Source organism: Danio rerio, chromosome 21, assembly GCF_049306965.1.
Source record: "Danio rerio strain Tuebingen ecotype United States chromosome 21, GRCz12tu, whole genome shotgun sequence".
NCBI classification, from domain to species: domain Eukaryota; kingdom Metazoa; phylum Chordata; class Actinopteri; order Cypriniformes; family Danionidae; genus Danio; species Danio rerio.
The window spans coordinates 1,304,799-1,330,074 of NC_133196.1; the positions used below are offsets into that span (position 1 = coordinate 1,304,799).

The following is a 25,276-nucleotide window of genomic DNA, read 5'->3' on the forward strand; positions in this document are numbered from 1 at the left end:
TGAATGAATGAATATGCAAATACAATAAAAAGCCAAAAAAACTAATAATTACTTAAATAAAAATATTCTATATTCTCTTCTGATCTAAATTGTATTCTATTTTATTCTATATTTTATTCAATTTTTTTCTATATTCCAAATTTTACTGTATATTTCATATTCTTCTATTGTGTCAATATTCTATACTGTGTGCTATATTTTATAAGTACCCTATATTCTGTTGTATTCTATTGCAGGGATCATTCATTCATTCATTCATTGATTTTCTTGTCATTTCTTGAGATGAGTTATTAACACTGTTATGATTAGAAATGTGTTAAAAAAATCTGCTCTCTATTAAACAGAAATTGGGCGAAAAAAACAGGAGGGCTAATAATTCAGGGGGGCTAATAATTCTGACTTCAACTGTATATATTTAAATATATATCTTCAATGAACCTAAAAGAGCACATGTCACTCCGCTGCCCATCCGTTTGCACTGGCTGCCAGTTGCTGCTCGCATCAAATTCAAAGCTCTGATATTTGCTTACAAAGCGACTTCTGGCCTTGCTCCTTCTTATCTGCTGTCACTTCTGCAGATGTATGTGCCCTCCAGAAATTTGCGTTCTGTGAATGAACGTCGCCTCGTGGTTCCATCCCAAAGAGGGAAGAAATCACTTTCCCGAACTCTCGCGCTCAATCTGCCCAGTTGGTGGAATGAACTCCCTAACTGCATCAGAACAGCAGAGTCACTCGCTGTCTTCAAGAAACCACTAAAAACTCAACTATTTAGTCTCCACTTCCCTTCCTAATCTGCAATTGCCTCTCTGGATATACAACTAACTGTACTCAAAAAAAAAAACAATTAAAAAAAATTACAAAATTTTACTAAAATTACAAAAAAAATATTACTAATACTTCCCTTCTTAGACTTTACAGACCTGAAACTTGCCTATAGCACTTATTCATTGTTGCTCTTATAGTTGTGTAAATTGCTTCCTTGTCCTCATTTGTAAGTCGCTTTGGATAAAAGCATCTGCTAAATGACTAAATGTAAATGTAAATGTATATAACATTTTTTTTAAATGCACAGACAGGTTCAAACCTCCAGAGTTCTTTACTTCATTTATTCTTTACAGCTGCAGAGTATTTGGGTTTTTTCTTCAGTAAAGGACCCTGACAGGACTACAGGAGATGGCAAAAACACTGCTGCTGCTTTGAATTAGACTAACTACCATTCCTCTATTGATCCATATCCATTAAAATAAACAACCTAACCCTGATCCCTAATGTCTGTCATTAACCGTGAGGCTGTTTTTGTCCGAATAAGCATGTTCAATCACAGAAAACTGGAAATGCCATTACTACTATCATTTTAACATGACATATTTAATAATGAAATCTAATAATTATAGTATAATATTTAGGTTGATTTTAAGCTTAAATATCTAGTCGCTGATCTTTTTTTATTATTTAATATTTATGTTTATTGCATTAAACTGTTTATTCTATTCTACTGTATATTGCATTTTATTGCATGCCTAATCCTACATTCTATTGCATCCTATATTCTATATCCTACATATGTAGGATATCATATTATCCTACATAATATGATAATTTTATGATCAAGAAACATTTTAATTTATTATCTTCTTTGATGAATGAGAAGTTCAGAGGAACCAGATTTATTTGAGGGACAAAAAAAGTAACATCTGAAACACGACAAATGCCTGAACTGAACTCAAGCAGGTGTGTGTGTCCTGTGATAAACCAGCGCTGCTACTCTGAATGAAGGCTCACCTGCACAGGTCAGAGGAGAATATATAAAGTCTGTCTGCTTTGGTGATGATGGGATGGAAAGAGGCTCCGTCGGTGCCGTTGATCATGTTGCACTCTTCTGAACTCCACCAGTTCAATGATCTGGATTTATACAGAAATATATACAGAGTCAAACTCAATGCCTTTTAAAGCTCCCATGAAGTGCTCTGAAATGTGCATTTTTTATTGGATGTTTGAGATAATCTGACACATGAAGAGAGGGCGGGGCATGTAGCAGCTCCTCCCCTTAAAAAAAACATCCAGTAGAGTTTAGTTTTTCTCACAGCTCTGCCAGTGAGGATGGATTTAATAAATAATGTAGAGCGCATCAAATAAACAGCCAATGAGAGGAAGAGGGCGAGGCATGTCAGACACAAGAGAGCATTTGATTGGTCAGAAGATTTGATTTAAATGTTTACATCAGGTTTATATCTTCTAAATGTGAATTTTGCCACTGTTTTGCAGCACACTAGCTATTTCAAAGAACCTTTAAGACATTTTTTACAGCTATTTTCATACATTTTAAGACCATCGACACCTTAGATTTCAACCAGCAAAATTGGGTAAAGTCTAAATAGGAGACAGCTGTAGATAAGCACATCAATATAGCATCCTTTTTGTAACACTGCAGAACAATAACTAGATATTAAAATTTGAGGACAAACTTTATTGTGGCTTGAAAAGCCAAGTCTGAAAGTTTGAAGTGGTTTTAAAGTGTAAATAGCATGTTAGCTTGATTCTAGCTTGAACTAGCATGCTATTAGCATGATTCCAGCATGAATTAGCATGTTACTAGCACAATTCTAGCATAATTAACATGTTACTAGCATGATTCTAGCATGAATGAGCATGTTACTAGAATGACTCTAGCATGAATTGGCATGTTACTTGAATTGGCATGTTGTTAACATGATTCTAGCATGAATTAGCATGTTACTAGCATGATTCTAGTATGAATTAGCATGTTACTAGCATGATTTTGGCATGTTTTAGCATGTTACTAGCATGATTCTAGCATGATTTGGCATGTTACTTGAATTGTCATGTTGTTAGCATGATTCTAGCATGAATTAGCATGTTACCAGCATGATTCTAGTATGAATTAGCATGTTACTAGCATGATTTTGGCATGATTTAGCATGTTACTAGCATGATTCTAGCATGAATTGGCATGTTACTAGCATGATTCTTGCAATTAACATGTTTCTAGCACGATCCTAGCATGAATTGGCATGATACTTGAATTAGCATGTTGTTAGCATGATTCTAGCATGAATTAGCATGTTACTAGCATGATTTTGGCATAATTTAGCATGTTACTAGCATGATTCTAGCATGAATTAGCATGTTACTAGCATGATTTTAGCATGTTGTTAGCATGATGCTACCATGAATTAACATGTTACTAGCATGATTTTAGTATGGGTTAGCATGTTACTAGCATGATCCTAGCATAAATTAGCATGTTGTTAGCATTATGCTAGCATGAATTAGCACGTTACTAGTATGATTCTAGCATGAATTTGTATGTTAATAGCATGATACTAGCATGAATTAACATGTATCTAGCATGATTCTAGCATGTATTAGCATGTTATTAGCATAAATTAGCATGTTTCTAGCAAGATTAGTCTGTAGGACAGTCTGATATAGAGTTATGAGCTCACGAAGTTTGACCCAATGTTAAGTCAAGAGGAATTTAGTGAATTTTCTGGGTCGTTTTCCTGAGTCAGACCAGTTTAAAGGTTTGATGAAAGTTTGAAGTATGTCGCTTGAAAGGGTTAGGAGGAGATACACTTTAAAATTAGCCTGAGAAGAAGAAGAAGAAGGAGAAGAAGAAGAAGAAGAAGAAGAAGAAGAAGAAGTTTAAGTGAGATAACAGTATGTTGGCTTTTCAAGCCACCATAATTAATATTTTTACAGTGCTGTGATGGCTGGGTTTAGGGTTGGTTTGGGCGTAGACGTTAATAAAATACAATAAATTGGAAATTTAATAATTATATTATAAATAATTCTCGTTAACTTCCAGCCGCAACCGTATCCGATTTAGCCACATTCATAAAACTGGCTAAACATATACAGCATATTTAATAAATATTGATTGTAACAGACTCATCCTAAACTAAAACAGTACTTAGTTACCAAATCAAAAAGCTAATCCAGCAGGGGGCGCCAATAGAACAGCTGGAATAAAGCGGCGGTCACACTGTACTTGTCTCCCCATAGACTTCCATTCAAACGCACGTGAATGTATCAGACCGGAAACGCAAGCACCTGCGACAGGTTTCGAAATCGCATCACTTGACTGCGTGAGACCAATCAAGAATCAAAACATGACCTCTCTGGACAGAAATTTAAAATATGGACCAATCGCTCGCTTTTTAAATGTCTAATCACCTTGTTTAGTCCCGCCCCTTTTCACAGCGCCGTACAACAGGATTTTGCAAGCAAAAACTCTAGTGTGACCGCGGCATAATGGTGTTGCCTTGGTTATTGCAGTAAACAAAGCAGCATGATGTCAAATCCAGCAGGATTTTATCAATGTCATAAACTCCACAGCATCCCGATATTCAGATTAAATTCAGGCAAACTTTAGCAATTACACATTGTGCAGTACAATAAAATCGTTAAACAAAAAAATTGAAACGCCTACTTTACTTTACAATCAGCTCGCAGTAGAAAAAACAAGCCACGCCCACTGTTTTCTCATTCAATACTCGTCATAATACGAAAAAAGCGGTCACAGCTCCCGGTTCTTTACAATACTTTTTAAGGGCCTTAAATGTCTCTACATTGATTTATCAGCTTTAAAAATGACTTTTAAGGCCCCACAGAGACCCTGGACAAACACAACCGATAACACACACACATCAGTGTCCTGCAAACACAACATTCTGGAGATAAAACTGCACCTCTGTCCGTTCCACTCGTCTATACTGGCAAAGTCCTGATAATCCGGCTTCCCCGTCAGTAAAACATAGCTGTCGTACTCAGTGCCGTTTTTCTGAAATACAGTGAGAAACGTGAGGATTAAACACAACATAGAGATGCAGAAACACTTATAAAATACACATAAATCAAATAATACATAAATAAATATGTAATAATACATATAATAATTAATTAATTCATATTATAAATTATAATAAAATAGCTTATAGTAATATTTGCATTATTATTATATTATGTTTAATTATGTAATAGATTATTAATAATTTATCATTCAATAATTCATATATTTTAATATTCAAAAGTTTAATATTTGAATATTTTAATTTATATTAATTACTATCACTATATGTATTCGTTTTATTATATATACATGTAGTATAATATAAATAAATATATTAATTAATAAATAATATATTACAAGTATTTTGACTGTTGTAGCTGTGAAATAACTCAAGTCATTCAGCGGAGTGATATGGAGTTGTAATGTGATCAAAACCTGCCGGAACTACTTTAGCTGTGCCTTAATCTGACAATATTGGCACACCTCAGAATGCTCATTAGTCAATCAGCACCCAGCATTCAGCAGCCTCGCAGAATCAAATACACTATCAATACAGTAGTGCAAATGAGCTATATTAGATCAGCTAATACTGAACTAATTAGCTTATAATATAATCACCTCTTAACAAATTGTGTGTGTGTGTGTGTGTGTGTGTGTGTGTGTGTGTGTGTGTGTGTGTGTGTGTGTGTGTGTGTGTGTGTCTTTCTGACCTTATAGAACAGTCCGAAGTGGTCGTCGGGCACCAGCATGTGCAGTTCTTTGAGCAGCGGGTCTTCATATCCCCACAGCAGATCTCCAACCCTGAACGTCTCAAACACACCAACACCCTTCGCCTTCATCAAGTCAGAGATCAATCTAGCTAAAATACTGTCCTTATATTTCTCCATCACTGTCTGAAGACAAAAACACACAGACACAGACATAATTTCCTCTTTGTCATGATGACAGCACATAATATTAGACTAGATATTCTTCAAGACACTAGTGTTCAGCTTAAAGTGACATGTAAAAGCTTCACTAGGGTAATTAGGGTAAAGTTAGGGTAATTAGGCAAGTCATTGTATAACAGTGGTTTGTTCTGGAGACAATCCAACACTAATATCGCTGAAAGGGGCCAATAATATTGACCTTAAAATGGCTTTAAAACTGCTTTTATTCTAGCCGAAATAAAACAAATAAGACTTTCTCCAGAAGAACAAATATTAGAGGAAATACTGTGAAAATTTCATGAATCTGTTCAACATCATTTGGAAAATATAAAAGTTTATAAATGGAATAAAACATTAAACTGTGTGCTGCATTTGTACTGACTTGTTCTTCTTTTGGCGGAAATTTAGAGCCAAACTTAATTGGAGTAAAATTTGATACAATTTTTTAAAACTTTAAATCATTAAATCAAGCGTTTTTACAGAGTAATTCACTAGTTTACTCAAATTTAAAGCCAAATTTAATGGCAAAAAAACATATGCAAACATGACCAGTGCAAAAAGCATCATCAGGTAGAAATGTGCTTAATTAGCAAAATAAATAAATAAATACATAGCAAAACATTACAGGGGGAAGAATTTATATGTATTTATACAACAGTTCTGTCTGGTTCTTGAATCTGATTGGCTGAGAGCCATGCGATATTTTGCCAGTAACATCACACAAAGGCCTCTACACCTCTGTGTATTACTCCGCCCATATACAGCAAGCAACAAGCAGAGACGCTACAGTTTGACAAACATTACTGAGCAATTCCGTGAAAATGTCAACCTTGCCATGAAAAAAATTGGTTTTCACCAAAATGCGGAAACCGTTCCTGGGATTTTGGGTAAGCAAGTATTTTAGAGTACTTTAGAAAATACTCAAAAATTAATCTGTCAATGTTTTCAAACAATTATACTTGATTTACCAAAGTCACACAAGTGGCATTTACACATCCGTCACATCCAAAATGGAGAGATGTCACATCCATAACGACACTTTTTCTTCATAAATGTGAAAATATGAAATAAAATAAAACTAATAATTTTTGTTTTATAGAGAGACAACTCTCATCCTTTTGATTAGCATTGTTTCTTTTGGGTTGTGCAATTTAATTCACAGAATTTCTACAAAGTATGTTGTAAACTGTAAAGCCGCAGTTTTTGTTTTGGTCACATCCATAACGCAAGTTTATTTTCTTCATATAAAGTACAAAACATGTTTACAGATTGATATTTTTCTTGACTTGTAATTCTGTGGTCAGGTGTCCTGGAAAATCCAACATGAGTTTCAATATAATGTGAACGCATACTTTTTATGTGAATTCATGTTTTGAGTTTTTACTGCAAATGTCACATCAATAACGCTGGAATTGCTCTACTGTTGTTAGACAGCAAAATGCACTTTTTAGGCTTTTTTTAGTGGAGAATGTAGCTGATTAGATTGTAACTATGCAGTTTATTTGCAAGAATAGTGCCTATTTTAAAATATTTACAATTTCTGAGAGCTCGTTGGCGGCAGTCAGGGCCGGCGCGTCCATAGAGGCGACCTAGGCGGCCGCCTAGGGTGGCAGTATAGAGAGGGCGGCATCCGCGACACCTCCCTTACCACCCGCGTCCTCATTTATGTCCGCGACACCACCCTCACCACCCACCGTCCTCAAATATATTCGCGCATAGACGACAGAATAGAGAGGGCGGCGTCAGCGACACATCCATCAGCACCCGCGTGTCCTCAGTTATATCCGCGCATAGGGCGACAGAATTGAGGTCCGCAACACCCGCGCGTCCTCAGTTATATCCGCGCATAGGGCGACAGAATTGAGGTCCGCAACACCCGCGCGTCCTCAGTTATATCCGCGCATAGGGCGACAGAATTGAGGTCCGCAACACCCGCGCGTCCTCAGTTATATCCGCGCATAGGGCGACAGAATTGAGGTCCGCAACACCCGCGCGTCCTCAGTTATATCCGCGCATAAGGCGGCAGAATAGACATCTATCGGGGTGCTGAGGGAGGAACACCCCCCTCCCTCCCTCAGCACCCACTCGTCCTCAGTTATATCCGCGCATAGTGCTCTGGAATAGAGGTCCGCGACACCTCATTTCATTTTCATAACCGGTCACTTTCGTTTTCACGTTGGGGTTGAGGGCGGCATGATCGTCCTCTGCCTAGAGCGGCAGTTCAGCTTGCTCTGGTCCTGGCGGCAGTTGACGTTGTCTATCCACAAGATGACGCCAGAACCGCATAATAAGCGCTTGCTCAGTGTGTTCTCTTGAGCGCGAATTAAAAAGCTGAAAAACGGAAGCCTCGTGGGTTTTTAAGGTGGACCGGGTTGAGTCAATAAGAAGCTGGATTCAGCCTTGTCCCTCCTTATCGCAAACACAACAGCAGTCTGGTGAGAAATCTCTGTAGACGGACGGCATTTCATGTCACGTTCAGCCTCATAATCTTAAAATGTGAGCAACATTCGCTGTTTTGTCATCACCTTAAGGTGCGCTGCTTCACATTATGCTATAGAGAACCATTCAAACACTAGCTCTAAAGTAGAGGTCTGCATGAATAAATTTCAGAATAAAGTGCGGGAGCGGTCGGTAAAGGGTTTAATTTGGGACGGGAGCGGGCTGTCTAGCAGTATTGCTCCCGACGCCTGAGCGAGCTAGTGAGCACGCGTATGTAACGTTATGTGTGTGATTGAAACAGCGCGATTCTGTGTTTAGCTTGTTTGTTCGTTGCTGTGTGTGTGTGCATGTGTGCGAATGAGAGAGAGAGAGCTTTGTCTGTGTGTGCTTGGTGCTTGTATATGTGTGTGTGTGCTTACACAGACAGCTTGTTATAGGCCGTCTGGACTCTGTATAGCTGGGTGGATTTCGATTTTGTTCTCCCCCCTGCTCTTTAGCAGGATCGGGCGCAGCGGGTAGAAAACAGAGCGGGTCGGGCAGCGGGACAACAAATGCTGAATATAAGCGGGAGCGGTCGGGATCGGGCTAAAACCTGGCGTGAGCGGGATTCCAAACTTAGTCCTGCGCAGATCTCTATTCTAAAGTGGTGTTGGTGAATTAGTAACTGCTTCTGCTGTTCTGACGTCAGCTGCAGATGTGTATGAATGGTGGAAGAAAGTAGTTCCTAATACAAAAGGGTTTTAGACTAGTTTGATTTTCTTTTTTATGTACAAGATTGTGCCGTCGAACTGTTGTATAAACGCAATAGCACACTCGTAGCAGTGTGCTATGGCTGTATATCAGCACTGATGGGGCGCTAAGGCAATTGATCTGCCGCCTCGTGTCAACGCACACCTCCCACCAGTGCTGATCTACAGCCATAGCAGATATTGCTCATATATATATATATATATATATATATATACATACATATGTATGTGTGTGTGTGTGTGTGTGTGTGTGTGTTTGTGTGTGTGGAGCCTGGTTTCTCCCAAGGTTTTTTTCCTTCACTTTGGTCAATTGGTGAAGTTTGTTCCTCCACTGGCTTGCTTGGGCCCCCCCCCAAAGCTGCTTCATTGCACTTATCCTCCCCAAATTGAGGACTTAAGCACTTTTTCCAGCACCTATTTTTATTTTCAAGACTGACACGAACCATATCGAACACCTGAAATGTATTCTCAGCAACCCATGACTTTTATTTTGGTTGCAATTAATCATGATTAATCTTTCAGCACTAAAATAAACAGTCCTTTATATTTTTTGTGTATTTTTGGAACCATAATAAGAAATGTTTAACGAGCTTAAGGGGCGTCACGGTGGCGCAGTGGGTAGCACAATCGCCTCACAGCAAGAAGGTGGCTGGTTCAAGTTTCCATTGGTGTTTCTGTGTGGAGTTTGCATGTTCTCCTTGTGTTGGTGTGGGTTTCCTCCAGGTGCTCTGGTTTCCCCCACGGTCCAAACACATGTGGTACAGGTGAATTGATGAGCTAACCTGTCCGTAGTGTATGAGTGTGAATGAGGTATGTGGGTTAGGATGTGTATGGGTGCTTCCAAGTGTGGGGTTGCAGTGGAAAGGCATCCGCTGCCTAAAACATATGCTGGATAAGTTGGCGGTTCATTCCGCTGTGGCGACCCCTGATGAATAAAGGGACTAAGCCAAAAATAAAATGAATGAATGAATGAATAATGAGTTTAAAGGGACAGTTCACTCAAGGAAGAACATTTGCACAATATTTAACACTAAAATGTTTCTAAACTTTTATAAATGAATGAATGAAGTTTTTTCTTGTGTAGAACACAAAACAAGATATTTAGAAGAATGTTAGGGGAGCAACTGATGTGAATGGTAGAGAACACAATAGAAGTCAATTGTGGTTATATTCCAGAATGTTCATCTTTTAAGTGTACTGTCTCTTTAAGAACTCCTTTCTCCACACAGAACAGGGTTGTATTGTGATTTGAGGCTGAAATGTGACAGTAAACACACGTCTCTGTGGTTTTGGCTGTATGAGGTGTGTTTCTCACCACAGCAGGGATGTTGACCGTCCGTACGAGGTCGTCTTGGGATCCGCGTGACATGTTGGGCTCGAACACGTATGTTTTGGGGTTGATTGCCGCGACTCTAGTTCCGTTGTCCATGAATTTCACTTCCTCCATCGGCCGATACTCCCTGAAAGAGGAAACTCCAACACTTAGAGCTGCCCTTATTAGTGGATTACATGAACATAACACTGTCATGCAGAGTTTAATCACATGCATGCCTTTTTACTGAGTAGTTGATTATTTTACTCAGATTTTGGGGCAAACTTTAATGGAGAGAAATTGAATAAATATAATTAAACATTAAATGTGATGCATGCATTTTTTTCTACTAAGTAATACACTGTTTTACTGAGATTTAAATCCATATTTAATGTGGTGAGATTTGATCAATTATCACATTTTAAGCTTAAATTTTTACTCTGTATTTCAATAGTTTGCTCAGACTTTCGGGTAAAACTGAATGGGGAAATATTTAACAAATATAATTAAACATTAAATCTCATGCATGCATTTTCACTGAGCTATACACCATTTCACTGAGATTTAAAGCCAGATTTAATGAGGTAAAATCTGATAAAACAGTACATTTCACGCATGTTTTTACTGAGTGATTCATTATGTTGCTCAGATTTTTAATGCAGTAAAATTGAATGAAACATTAAATCTAATAATGCATTTTTACTGCATCACAACACAATTTTGCTGATGTTTAAAGCCAGATTTAATGGGGAATATTTTGATAAATCATTATATATCATGCATGATTGTTTTAGTGAGTAATACCCTTTTTTATTTAGAATAATATGACTATTTTAGACTAAACATATTAAGTCTATTGCATGCATTTATTTCCCTGAGTAATTCATTATTTTCCAGAAATTCGGGGTCAGATTTATTAAAATTAAATTTGTCTCATGCATTTCTACTCTGTAATACAATGTTTTACTGAGATTTAAAGCCAAATTTAACCATGTAAGATTTGATCCATTATCACATTTTAAGCTTGAATTTTTACTCTGTATTTTAATATTTTGCTCAGATTTCCGGGCCAAATTCAATGGGGTAAAACTGAATAAATATAATTAAACATTAAATCTCATGCATGCATTTTCACTGAGCTATACACCATTTCACTGAGATTTAAAGCCAGATTTAATGGAGTAAAATCTGATAAAACAGTACATTTCATGCATGCTTTTTAACCAGTATTTCAATGTTTTGCTCAGATTTGAGGCAGAATTGAATACAGTAAAATTGAATATAATGTTCTCAGGCATGCATTTTTACTGATAAACACAATTTGAAGCCAGATGTTATTAAAACATTACATTTTATGCATGATTTTTTTCTTGAGTTAAACACTTATTTAGAATAAGATGACTTGCTGTAAGATGATTTTAGACTTTAAATATTCATACACTTTTTACAGCGTAATTCAATATTTTTCAGAAATTCAGGTCAGATGAGTAAAATGTAATTTTTACTCATGCATTTCTCCTGAGTAATACACAGTTTTACTGAGATTTTAAAACTAAATGTAATGCGCTAATATTTGATAAATGATGACATTTTAAGCATGCAGTTTTACTGAGTAATTCAATATTTTTTCTGAGATTTGGGGCCAAATTCATAGGGTTAACTTGCATAAAAATGATGAAAATATTACATTTAAAAGCATGCATTTTTTTAAAGAGTAATTCAATATTTTAGTGAGATTTTGGGGCCAAATTGAAAGGGGTAAAATTTTGATGAAATATTACATTTTATGCAAGCATGCAATTTTACTGAGTGAATCCAGAGTCACATTTAGGCTGCTTAAAAAAACAAAAGCGGAGCTATTCTTCAAGCACAGATAAAAATAGACGCTGAAGTGCATCTGATGCCGCCTGATAGACTGTTTTCAGGAACATTATTTGTCTTGTCATCAAAACTTGTGCAAGGTTAGCAGCAGTCATGTGAAGCGCCTCACATTCGACACACATCAGTCGTGACACATCAAGAGCAAAATCTGCATACATGACTGTTAATGCTTCTGAAAGTTTCTTCTGATCAACAGGGCTTCATTGGGCAAAAATATTACAGTTTCTCCAGGACTTTGCGATTGGAGAATTTAGGGGAAAATGCCACGAAAAATTAAGAGGAACATGCAATTTTACTTTTTTTGTATTTATGTTGGGATAAACAGTGAAGTTTAGCGAGAAAATAAATAAATAAAAAAAATACAATAAAATAATAATAATAATTATTCATTAATTTCTTGTCGGCGTAGTCCCTTTACTAATTCGGGGTCGCCACAGCGGAATGAACCGCTAACTTCTCCAGCATGTTTTCACGCAGCGGATGCCCTTTCAGCTGCAACCCATCTCTGGGAAACATTCACACACACACTCATACACTACGGACAATTTAGCCTACCCAATTCACCTGTACCACATGTGTTTGGACTGTGGGGGAAACCGGAGCACCCAGAGGAAACCCACGCAAACGCAGGGAGAACATGCAAACTCCACACAGAAACCCCAACTGACCCAGTCGGGATTCGAACCAGCGACCTTCTTGCTGTGAGGCGACAGCACTACCTACTGCACCACTGCATAACCCAATAATAATAATAATAATAATAATAATAATAATACAAAAAAATAAGAGGCTGCATGAAAACAAACATTGTTATAATCCATTAACCTAGTGAATTAATTATATATTTTTTTCACATAAAAGTTGGTGCATTGCAAAGAAACGCTTTTCCTACTCAAGAGTTTTTGTCTTGTTTTTAGTCCAAATATCTAAAACTTCTTAAATCAAGAAGCTTTTTCTAGTGTTGTTTCCAGAAATAAGTAGAAATTAAGTGCAAAATAAAAAAAGCTAAATAATCTGCCAACGGGATAATAGTTTTTTTTGCTTTATATAATTCATTTATTCATTCATTCATTTTCTTTTCGGTTTAGTCCCTTTATTAATCCGGGGTCGCCACAGCGGAATGAACCACCAACTTATCCAGCACGTTTTAAGCAGCGGATGCACTTCCAGCTGCAACCCATCTTAGGGAAACATCCATACACACTCATTCACTACAGACAATTTAGCCTACACAATTCACCTGTACCGCATGTGTTTGGACTGTTGGGGAAACTGGAGCACCCGGAGGAAACCCACATGAATGCAGGGAGAACATGCAAACTCCACACAGAAACACCAACTGACCCAGCCGAGGCTCAAACCAGCGACCTTCTTGCTGTGAGGCGACAGCACTACCTACGGTGCCACTGCGTCCTCCATAATAATTGATTGTATTGTTATTGTACAGCAAAACCAATGAATCCATGGTGTGTTATAAAGTACACTGTTATTCTATTTGAAGAAGTACCGACTCCCCGCAAGTTTGCTCTTCCAAGTCCAACTTGCAAGTCTAACCTTCCAAAGACACACGTCTGAACTTTGCGTACTTGGTAGGGCTGCACGATATTGGAAAAATATGACATTGCAATATTCTTTTTTCAGTGACATATTCTGTGATATTAACACATTTCACCAACTGTGAAATGTTGTATAAAAATATTTATTTATTTTTTAGATTGATTGGGGTGATTTTGTTTCCAAGAGATGGGTTGCAGCTGGAGGGGCATCTGCTGTGTAAAAAATATGCTAGATAAGTTGGCGGTTCATTCCACTGTGGCGAACCCAGATTAATAACGGGACTAAGCCGAAAAGAAAATTAATGAATGAATGAATGAATGGGGTGATTTTGTAAGGGTGTGAAGCATGTATAATAAATAAATAAATAGATAAATAAATAAATAATTAAATAGATAAATAAATAAATAGATAAATAAGATAAATACATAAATAAATAAATAAGATAAATAAATAGATAAATAAATAAATAAATAAATAAATAAATAGATAAATAAATCAATAAGATAAATAAATAAATAAATAAATAAGATAAATAAATAAATAAATGAATAAGATAAATAAATAAATAGATAAATAAATAAGATAAAAAAAATAAATAAATAAATAAATAAGATAAATAAATAGATAAATAAATAAATAGATAAATAAATCAATAAGATAAATAAATAAATAAATAAATAAGATAAATAAATAAATAAATAAATGAATAGTATAAATAAATAAATAGATAAATAAATAAATAAGATAAATGAATAAATAGATAAATAAATAGATAAATAAAAAAATAAATAAATAAATAAATAAATAAATAAGATAAATAAATAAATAGATAAATAGATAAATAGATAAATAAATGAATAAATAGATAAATAAATAAATAGATAAATAAATAAATTAATTAATTAATTAATTACTTAATAAAGTAATTAATTGATAATAAATAAATAAATAAATAAATAAATAAATAAATAAATAAATAAATAAATAAAAAATAGATAGATAGATAGATAGATAGATAGATAGATAGATAGATAGATAGATAGATAGATAGATAGATAGATAGATAAATAAACAGATAAATAAATAGATAAATAGATAAATAAAAAATAAAATAAATAAAATAAACAGATACATAGATAGATAAAAAGATAAATAATTGAATAGATAAATAAATAGAAAAATAAATAAATAAATAAATAAATAAATAAATAAATAAATAAGTTGCAAGCAAGAATATTACAATAATTATAATTTTAAGTCAATTAAACAAGCTTTCTGGAGAGTTAAATCGTATTCAGGTACAAAAATTGAATAATGAAATGTAAAAAAACACTGTGTAGTCTTCGATGAAGAATAATTTTACTTGATTCATTATTTTAATTATTTACTTTATTAATTAATAATACAATGAAATTACAAATGTTGTAGATGTTTGTGTCTGAATGCTTTAAATTCTCTTGAAATCTGCAAATGATAAAGATTCACTCTGTTATGGTTATTCTTGGTGTGACCCGGCTGGTCCTACACTACCCAACCCGCTCCTAGATGGGATCAAATTTTTTCCTCAATTTTTGTTTAACGGAGAGCAGATTTCTCCAGCACATTTCTAATCATAACAGTGTTAATAACTCATCTCTAATACCTGATTTAATTTCTCTTTGTCATGATGACAGTAAATAATATTAGGCTAGATATTCTTCAAGACACTTCTATACAGCTTAAAGTGACATTTAAAGGCTTCACTAGGGTAATTAGGGTAAAGTTAGGGGAATTAGGCAAGTCATTGTATAACAGTGGTTTGTTCTGGAGACAATCCTAAACTAATATTGCTGAAGGGGGTGAATAATATTGACCTTAAAATGGTTTAAAACAATTAAAAGCTGCTTTTATTCTAGCTAAAATAAAACAAGTTAGACTTTCTCCAGAAGAACAACAAATATTAGAGGAAATACTGCGAAAAAATCATGAATCTCTTCAACATCATTTAGGAAATATCTGAAAAGATTCACAGGAGGGCGAATAATTTGTAGGGCGAATAATAACACCTTTAAATGACCTAAAAATGAATCTCTCACACTGGATCAGTAATGTAAGTACAGTAATCAGCTCCTGTATTGCTAATTATTGACCGCAGCTCTGACCTGTAGGTGTATGGGCCGATCTGAACCACTGAGGGTTTGTCTCCGCTCATCACCTCGGCGGGATTGGTCAGATTGAAGAAGTAAAACTGCATGTAAACCGGCGGAGGGGGATTCTGCCACACCGAGAACGCCTCCGTCCCATTCTCCAGAACTATTTGCTGAGAGAGAAAGAGGGTTATTGTTTATAAAATTAACCAAAAACTAGAACTGAAGGCTTCCTGACGTGATTTAGGAAGAGAAACAAACACTTAAATACAACATTATAATAACATGCATTCATGATAGTAATATTATTCATGATTATTTATTCATAATAATATTAATAATATTAGCATTGTTAGAAATATTATTGTAGCTAATAAATATTATGAATTAATTATTATTATTATTAAAGATAGTAATTATTATTGAATTAAATAATAAATAAGGCTTCTGGAAACACACACACACACACACACAGAGACTGACTGGCTGACCTGCTTGACAGTGTTGTTGACCAGCTTTTGTAAGACTCTGGTTAACTCCAGCGCGATGCCGCAGATCAGCAGCAGGACACATAGAGCTCCAGCGGTGGACACACAGCACAGCCGCAGCCGCATCGCCGACCCCGGTTCTGTTCCCTAACACACACACACAGACACTGGAGACAGCCGAGGAGACGCTGTTTGCATGTGTTTACATGAACAGAACATAGAGAAGTGACACAAACACACACAGAAATCAAAGAGAGCGAGAGAGAGAGCGAGAGTCTGTTCATTCAGCCGCGGATCTCCTGTTATCCAGCAGGGGGCGCCTCACGGCTCACATATGCATTTATCAACACAATCTCGCGGCAGCGAAGTCCTTTGTTTATCCGAAGTCACCACAGCGGCATCACCTGCCAATTGTTCCAGCATATGTTTTTACACAGAGAATGACCTTTTAGAAATAACCCAGTACTGGGAAACACCCATACATTCTCATTCAAACACACACACACACTCATGCACTACAGTAGAAAAGTAGATTTATGTGTCTCCTGAGTGAAATTGATTTACGGCATTGTCAGAAGGCATCACACCGGACAACAGCAAAAAGACATTTTCACATTCAACAACATTCACTCACCGGCCACTTTATTAGATACACCTGTCCAACTGCACATTAACTCAAATTTCTAATCAGCCAATCACATGGCAGCAGCTCAATGCATTTAGGCATGTAGACATGGTCAAGACGATCTGCTGCAGTTCAAAGCGAGCATCAGAATGGGGAAGAAAGGGGATTTCAGTGACTTTGAATGTGGCATGGTTGTTGCTGCCAGACGGGCTGCTCTGAGTATTTCAGAAACTGCTGATCTACTGGGATTTTCACGCACAACCATCTCTAGGGTTTACAGAGAATGCTCCGACAAAGAGGAAATCTCCAGTGAGCGGCAGTTCTGTGGGCGCAAATGCCTTGTTGATGAGGTCAGAGGAGAATGGCCAGACTGGCTCCAGCTGATAGAAAGGCGACAGTAACTCAAATAAGCACTCGTTACAACCGAGCTCTGCAGAAGAGCATCTCTGAACACACAACACGTCCAACCTTGAGGCGGATGGGCTACAGCAGCAGAAGAGCACACCGGGTGCCGCTCCTGTCAGCTAAGAACAGGAAACTGAGGCTACAATTCACACAGACTCACCAAAACTGGACAATAGAAGATTGGAGAAACGTTGCTGCTCTGATGAGTCTCCATTTCTGCTGACACATTCAGATAGTCGGCTCACAATTTGACCTCAACAGCATAAAAGCATGGATCATCCTGCCTTGTATCAGCGGTTCAGGCTGCTGGTGGTGGTGTAATGGTGTGGGGGAGATTTTCTTTTGGATCCATTAGTACCAATTGAACATCAACGCCACAGCCTACCTGAGTATTGCTGCTGACCATGTCCATCCCTTTATGAGCACAGTGTCTCCATCTTCTGATGGCTACTTCCAGCAGGATAACGCAGCATGTCATAAAGCTCAATCATCTCAGACTGGTTTCTTGAACATGACGATGAGTTCACTGTACTCAAATGGCCTCCACAGTCACCAGAGCTCAATCCAATAGAGCAGCTTTGGGATGTGGTGGAACGGGAGATTGGCATCATGGATGTGCAGCCGACAAATCTGCAGCAACTGTGTGATATCTTGTTAAATCTCTGCCACAAAGGATTAAAGCAGTTCTGAAGGCAAAAGCTGGTACTAGAAGGGTGTACCTAATAAAGTGGCCAGTGAGTGTATATATAAAAAATGAACAAAATAAATAGGATTAAACACAATCTTAAAATTATTTTAAAACGATTATTTTAATTATTTAAGTTTATTATCAATCTCATTGCCTGTGGATCAAAGACAACTCCTATTTGATCCTGCAGGAAGGTAACCGACCTACTGAGGTTTCAGTTAACAATAATATATAATAATACTTCAGGTTCAGCATATAAAACTTGAAAAGTAAATAGTAAACACATAAGTATTAGAGCGTGGATAACGAACACAAAATAAATATCACTCATTAGCAGTTCGCCTGATTAGCCCACGTTCACAGGCTTTAATTCTGTTTTCCATTCTAGGCGCTTCTATTTCTGTCGCGAGACTGATCCTCCGCCCACTCACTGATCAATAACATTACTGTTTTTATCTATATTTCATATTCTTTCTCTGTACAATGACAGAGAAATTATTATATTATATTATATTAAATATGACGCTGTGAAGTATTTAATTAATCAGCAGCCTTATGACGTTTTCACGCATTTTATTTTATATAATTTGAGTGGAACTGTTGTTGATCATCTGGAGGAAAGGTCATGTGACTTGACGCGCATGCGCAGCTCGCCGTTTAGCGCTCTCGTGACTTGAATTGGACGTTTATCATTCAGTTTTCAGATCAGCGTAACTTTCGCTTTCTCTTCGCGAAAAAAGCAAACAGATTCAAACCAACTTTATGAGCCCAAAATCTGACTTTATTCCAGTTAAAGCTAGTTCTGATGGCTATCTAACAGATGATGACTTGAAGTAAATGCTTTGCTCCTGAGCCAAAACTAAGACAGATAGACATAAATATGTGCCCTTTATGTTGCACAAAGCTTAATTTCTCGATAAAAAAAACAATTAAACATATGAAATGATACAAACCAGTACTAAAATGTGCAGAAAAGCACACTGGATATTGCACAAGATCATTCACTTCACTTATTGTAATATTTATTTTGAAAAACTTTTAATGTAAAAAGAAAAATTTTGTAATATTCATTAAAACTCTGACACCATTTGACATAAAGAAATCAAATCAACTGTAAAATTGTGTAAATATTAATATCTGTGATGCGCAAGCTTCGATTTTTACAGCTATCCACATTTACTTGCAGTAAATGCACTGAAGTGGAAAGTGGACAGACTATACTCAATAGATGAACTGAAGTTGAATATTAGTATTGTTTATTTGTTGGAGTGTACTAGGGGCTGAGTTAGTGCACACGACCTACTGTTGAACGGTCTAGGGAACAATTAAGGGCCCTGATTAATACACAGCCTGTGTCTGCATTACAGATATGCTCACTGAATACAAACCTAGCAGATCACTCACATAAGATCAAGTAAATGAGAAATTCTCAGGGTATCATATAGACCTTATTTTTCAATGTGGAAGTGCGCTCGTTTATTTTGTAGAAAGTTTATAGAACGTATAGAACTTCCGATTCAGTCAGCTATGGCAGAGATGTCTAGGAAATCTAGGCTTTTCATTTATCATAGCACACGTGCTGCTGCTGATGCTGCACTGAAAAAAATTATTCAGAGATGATTACTTGGATGTACTAATTTTTTTTTACGTTATGTGGTTGTAAACAATTTATTTGGGCTGAATTTAAACAAACAAATTAAGTTGAACATTATTAAACTTAATTTGTTTGTTTAAAATCAACACAAATAAATTGCTTGCAACAGTTCTGCATGCAACACTGTGATAATAAGTGATTTGAATAATTAACCACAGAAAACGGTCAAAATACTTGCTCTATAAACTAGTGATATAATATAATAAGAAAATACCAGTTTGCAACATCAAGCAGCAGAGCGAGCATCTAAAAATGAATGGAAGTGAATGAGAGCAGAAGTCTCAAGGCAAAAAGATTGAAATGGCTGCACCCTCTCATACATGAAGAATAAGGTGAATAGCTGGCGCAATAACGTGTAAGGCATGCATGTCGTGATTTGTTGCTATTTTCAGACCAGTGCAGGGGTCCGTTCTTCGTACGTGGATTACTCAGTTAGCTGGATTTGGATATTGACGATTTGACATGATCCAGGATCGTTTCGTTCTTTAAAGCTGATCCGAGAGTTGTTGTCATGGCAACAGTTCTGCTAGGTCAAACCTGATCGGGAGCAGGTTCAATTCATATAAACAGGATTAGATCGGCTCAGTTCAAGCAAAGATAATACAGTAAGTATGTTCCGAATTCTGATATTTTCTGACAGTAGTAGTTATATAAACTTGGGAAAATGGTACATATTTTTTAACTATATATATATAAAGTTATAGTCATTAATAAAATAAATAAAGTTATACATATTAATAAAACGTATGCAATCTGCACCCTCGAAATGAACAAAGACTGCCATCTGGTGGTGCAAAGAGAAAACTTATTGGTATGAACTTTTTAGATCGCTTAGAAATTGTGTATAATAGAAATGCAGAATATGTGACTTTTTTTTAAAGCAATAATACATTTATGCAGTCATAAACATGTTTTGATAGTTAATATGCCAGTGATTGATGCTTCACAAAAGTTGCAGACGCCTTTACCAAAATCAAAATGCTTTTGTAAACAACAGTTATTCTTTACACCGATTAAAAAACGGATACTATTATAAAGAAAATCTTTTCTAAATGTAGAACTAAATACATTGATATGCATTGAAATGCATGATGAATACTCTTGTCTTGACAGATGAAAGTGTAAAGCCTGCAGCTCACAACAAATGTGGAAAGTTCTTGCGTGTCATATTAAACAAACCGTTTACTGCTAATTTGATGTAATTTTGCTCACATGGAGAATTGAATATTAATCAGATGATGTCATTACGCTGATGTGCCGTCAGCCAATCGTTGCATTGCTGATCATGATTTCGAGGATCGATAAATCTGTCCTTCACAACACACGCAGCGATCTCAGATCAGTTCATCCAGATATTCTAATCTGATTCGCGAACTTGTTTGAAGAACCAAATTAGCGAGAGATCAGTTATCAAGATTAAAAGATCCAGGATCTGCCAAATAATCTTAGATCATTTAAGCGAGGTACGAAGAACGGACCCCAGCAGTCATTTTCACGTTTTGCATCACGTTGTTGAAATGGCAAACCATTTGCGCCACTCTGTGTACTGATGGGTGTGCTGATCTATAAAGGAGGTGTGTTAAGGCGCATTGTTGGAGCGTTGCTATTTCAAAGAACTGAAATAGACCAACAGCACCATTGACCAACTAAAAGCTGCTCTAAAGTCCAGCAGAGTGTTAGTTATGCACCAAAACACGTACACACTGCTGATGCACACAGGATGATCAGCAACACACAAATATCTTTACAGATGAAAACAATTACAATGATCCAGAAATGATGATTTCCTCCATCAATATAAACAGCACTGCCTCCATGCCTTCTTCACCTCGGGGGGCTTTACCAGTTTATTCATGACGATCTGCATCTGCATAATGTGATAATTATTATTAGCTGTATTATATGCAGATTTATATGTTGTAATTTATTATTTATTTTGAAACCTATTGACAAGCAAAATAATCTGCCAATGGGTTCAGCAAAATAATCTTACGTCAAAAGAAAAAACAAGATTAATTTGCTTACCCCATTGGCAGATTATTTTGCTTGTTTTAAGGAAAAACTCACTTAATATTGGCATATTATTTCTTTAAACAAGACAGTATGTTTTGCTTGTCTAGAAAATGCGTCTTCAAATAAGAAATTTTAGATAGTTAGACAAGAAACAAGACAAAAAATCTAAGAAAGAAAAGCATTTTTGCAGTGTGCATTTGGTTGTCAAGTGTAATTGTGATGTCCATGTCAAATAAACAAACAAATAAATAAATAAATTGCTTTAATAAAACACAAGATTTGTCCAGCTGTGGGATTCTGGAGACGTCTGCATCAGCATACGGGGCATAAGAACAGGACGTGTGTTTGGATATAACTCAGTTTTCTGAGCACACTTCATTATTATTGTTCATTTATTCCTTTGTTGGAGATCAGAACTGAATTTAGAAATAGTTTTGACACAAATCTTTGCATTTAACTAAGGAAATGAATAGGGGTGTAACGATTTATCGTTGTACGATTTATTGCGATGCAAAAATGTCTCGATATGCATCGTGGCGTTATGACGATTTGATTACGATATGACGCCCGTTTCCTCTTATTAGTTGAGCTGTTTGCACGTGAGCTACGCTCCACCTGCTGTCGCACATGAGTTCAGATTGCAGCAGCAGTAATGTTAGCAGACCAACATGAGTGGAGTTGAAATAGAGGATGGCCCATCCTCTCAAAATCAGACGTCTGGCAACATTTCGGTTGTACAGTCATTGCTTTAGACTCATCCACTTTTTGACACGCATACTGGGTCAAACATTTATAAAGTCTTCAAAGTCTTAAAGTTTTAAAGTCTTCACAGTGATTTACATACTTTGCACAGCGACATGGATACCTCCTAATGGTGTTGAAAGAGTCACATACTGTATTTATAAGGTACAATTCACCCGAAAATATCATTCTGTCTTCATATAATGATGTACTGGCGGACGCAAAATCACACATGACGTGAGTTGACTGTGAGCTGTTACTACAGAGGGCGGACTGATAGGCGCAAGCGTATGGCAAGCCGTTTTAGCATTTAAACCTTTGTTCTGACTCCATAAATATATTTAGAGATATCTCTAATTATATTTTGACTAGTCATAATTATAATTCGACTAGCCAGAATGACAATTAGAGATATCTGCAATTACAATTGTACTAGTATGAAATCAGATTGGAGATATCTGCAAATATATTATGACTAGTCATATTCCTCCAATGAAAAATATTTGCAGATATCTCTAAATGAGTTTTGACTAGTCACAATTGTAATTAGTGATATCTCTAAATGAATCAAATTAAATATGAATTAAATACCTGGAAATGTGGATTTTTTTTTGCACACACAAAAAACGCAAGTGACCAAGCAAAGCCTTAAGCTCTTACTGTTAAATTCAATTCAATAGAAAGCTTATTTTTTTTGCACTTTTACTTAAATTGTTCCTTAATTTTGTCTCTGTCATTTCAATAATATTTTTAAGAAGTTTTTAAATTGTTTTATTTTCCAGAGACAGGCCTGTTTAATTTATTTTCTTAAAGAAGGTTCAGTTTAACAAAGAAACAAAGAAATACATAAAAAATAGTTTACTTGGTAAAATATGCATTTCAGTTTAGTTTTCAATTTTTATTCAAAATATCGTGATACATATCGAATCGTGAACATTATATCGTGATACACATCGTATCGTGAGCTGAGTGTATCGTTACACCCCTAGAAATGAAATATGTGGGCTGATGGATGTGTTCAGTGGAGTGAGTTCCGCCGTTTCCTCACCAAAGTAAAGGAGTAAAGAGAAAAAGTAAAGTAAAGAGGCTGAATGGAGGAGGCTCGTTCTTTATCCTCGCGCTGCAGATGCTCTGTTTAACTGTGTTCTCGCTAGCGAAGCATTCAGTTTGTACACTCACAAAGTCCGTCATGTAAATGCACCATGGAGCGATGCAACTGACTCTTAAAGGGAATGAGAGACGAGACTCTGATTGGTTTAATGCAGGTTATGCTCAAAACACACCCAGAACTCATTAAGAGAATCAGCACAACCCTGATAGACCATGCACCAGGGCGCAGAGCAGATTTATACGTCCTTAAAATAGCAAAAGTGGATGTAGTAGGGGAGTCAAAATGAATTGTTTCTTCGGTGCACCGCGATGCAGATGGGAACAATTCGATATTGGTTCAGTAATAGATTATAACCAGTTATTACGTACTGACCTCATTTATCTCGTATGCGCGATGTCGCAGTGGAATACTATGGTGAAGGAGGCGAAGGCGAGTAAATAAAACGCTCCTACTACTTAAAAGGTAGATACTAATGCACAGTTCAACTGCTTGTGAGTTTGCTGGAAAGTCTTTCATCGACACTGAAGAAGGCACAGCACACGAGCCGCTATTTCACAACTTGGGAAAAATGCTGTAAAACTCCATCTCTGCCTGCCTCTCTCTCTCTCTCTCTTTAGACATTTGACCCGCTGCGCTGGCCTGTTTGTGAGGTAACTTTTCCTCTCCTCTCAGCTGTTAAAGAGACACTTGTGGATCCTGACACGAGCGGGCCTGAGGTGCGAGTTTTCTCCACTGTGTCTATTACGGATTACCTGTGATAACCGCGTATTATACACATATAGGGCCCTTTCATACACCCGGCGCAATGTGGCGCAGGGCGCGGCCCAATAGTCTTTTGCTACTTTCAGCTTGGCGCAAGGGTCATTTTGAGGCGTTGTGCTACGCTGTTTAAATAGCAAATGCATTAGGGCTCAAATGTGCGCCCATAGAGGTTCAGCTCAAAAAAAGCAGGCATGTTTTGGCGCGTATCTATTTTGAGAAACTGTAAATAGTCTGATCTTTAGACCAGATCAAAGTCTGTCTATTGTCTGGTGCAAACTGCACCTGGCTTACACACTACACACAAGATGTAGAGCAATACGCAAATATCTTTACATATGAAAAAGATATAATATATTAAGGATATATATAGGATATAAATATAAAGGATTAAAATATTACAAAACATATTGTTTTCTAGCCTACATGAATATAAAAACCACAGCCTTCATACTTTCTTCATCTCAGGAGGCTTTTTAAGTTCATTTAATTTGCTTTTGTATAATGTTATTATTATTAGCAGTATTATTTATTATATCCATATTTATATTTGTTTTATTAAAAACAAGCTGAGATTTGTCCACCTGTCAGGTTTTAGACCATATGGGGCATGACACTGGGTAGGTTCACACCCCTAGGATTCAGACACGCCCTTAATGCTTTTGCACCATGAGCATTGGATTTTACACCTAGATCGTTAAAATAGAGCTCCAAGAGTTCAGTCAGAGCAGGGTGAATCAGCCTTCAGCTACTAACATCAGCTTCCAGAAATGATCAGATGTGCTCCAACATTAGGCACATTCACATCAAGACTGAACACACATCTGTTTAGCTGAGCCTTTACTGAATGAGCAGTGTGCTGCGGCCCACAGATCACACTATTCTGTCTTTCTTTTCATTCCTTTAAAACCTGTTTAACACATATTCTAATCATCTTTATTCTCTGTTGTTTTTATTTAATTTATTCCTGTTTATGTAAAGCACTT

The 25,276-nt window shown here is 36.4% G+C and overlaps 1 protein-coding gene across 1 annotated transcript in view; it reads right to left on the minus strand.

The window, feature by feature from the left end:
• scarb2c (scavenger receptor class B, member 2c) overlaps nt 1-16,530 on the minus strand; it is a 35,182-nt gene extending 18,652 nt beyond the window's left edge. Inside the window, exons 1-6 of the mRNA NM_001365142.1 lie at nt 16,298-16,530; nt 15,822-15,979; nt 10,246-10,390; nt 5,524-5,706; nt 4,713-4,804; nt 1,783-1,902 (exon numbers count right to left, since the gene is read on the minus strand). Of these exons, the coding sequence (NP_001352071.1) occupies nt 1,783-1,902; nt 4,713-4,804; nt 5,524-5,706; nt 10,246-10,390; nt 15,822-15,979; nt 16,298-16,420 (821 nt within the window). The 5' untranslated portion in view covers nt 16,421-16,530. The remainder of the gene's footprint in view (nt 1-1,782; nt 1,903-4,712; nt 4,805-5,523; nt 5,707-10,245; nt 10,391-15,821; nt 15,980-16,297) is intronic.
• Between the last annotated feature and the right edge of the window lie 8,746 nt (nt 16,531-25,276).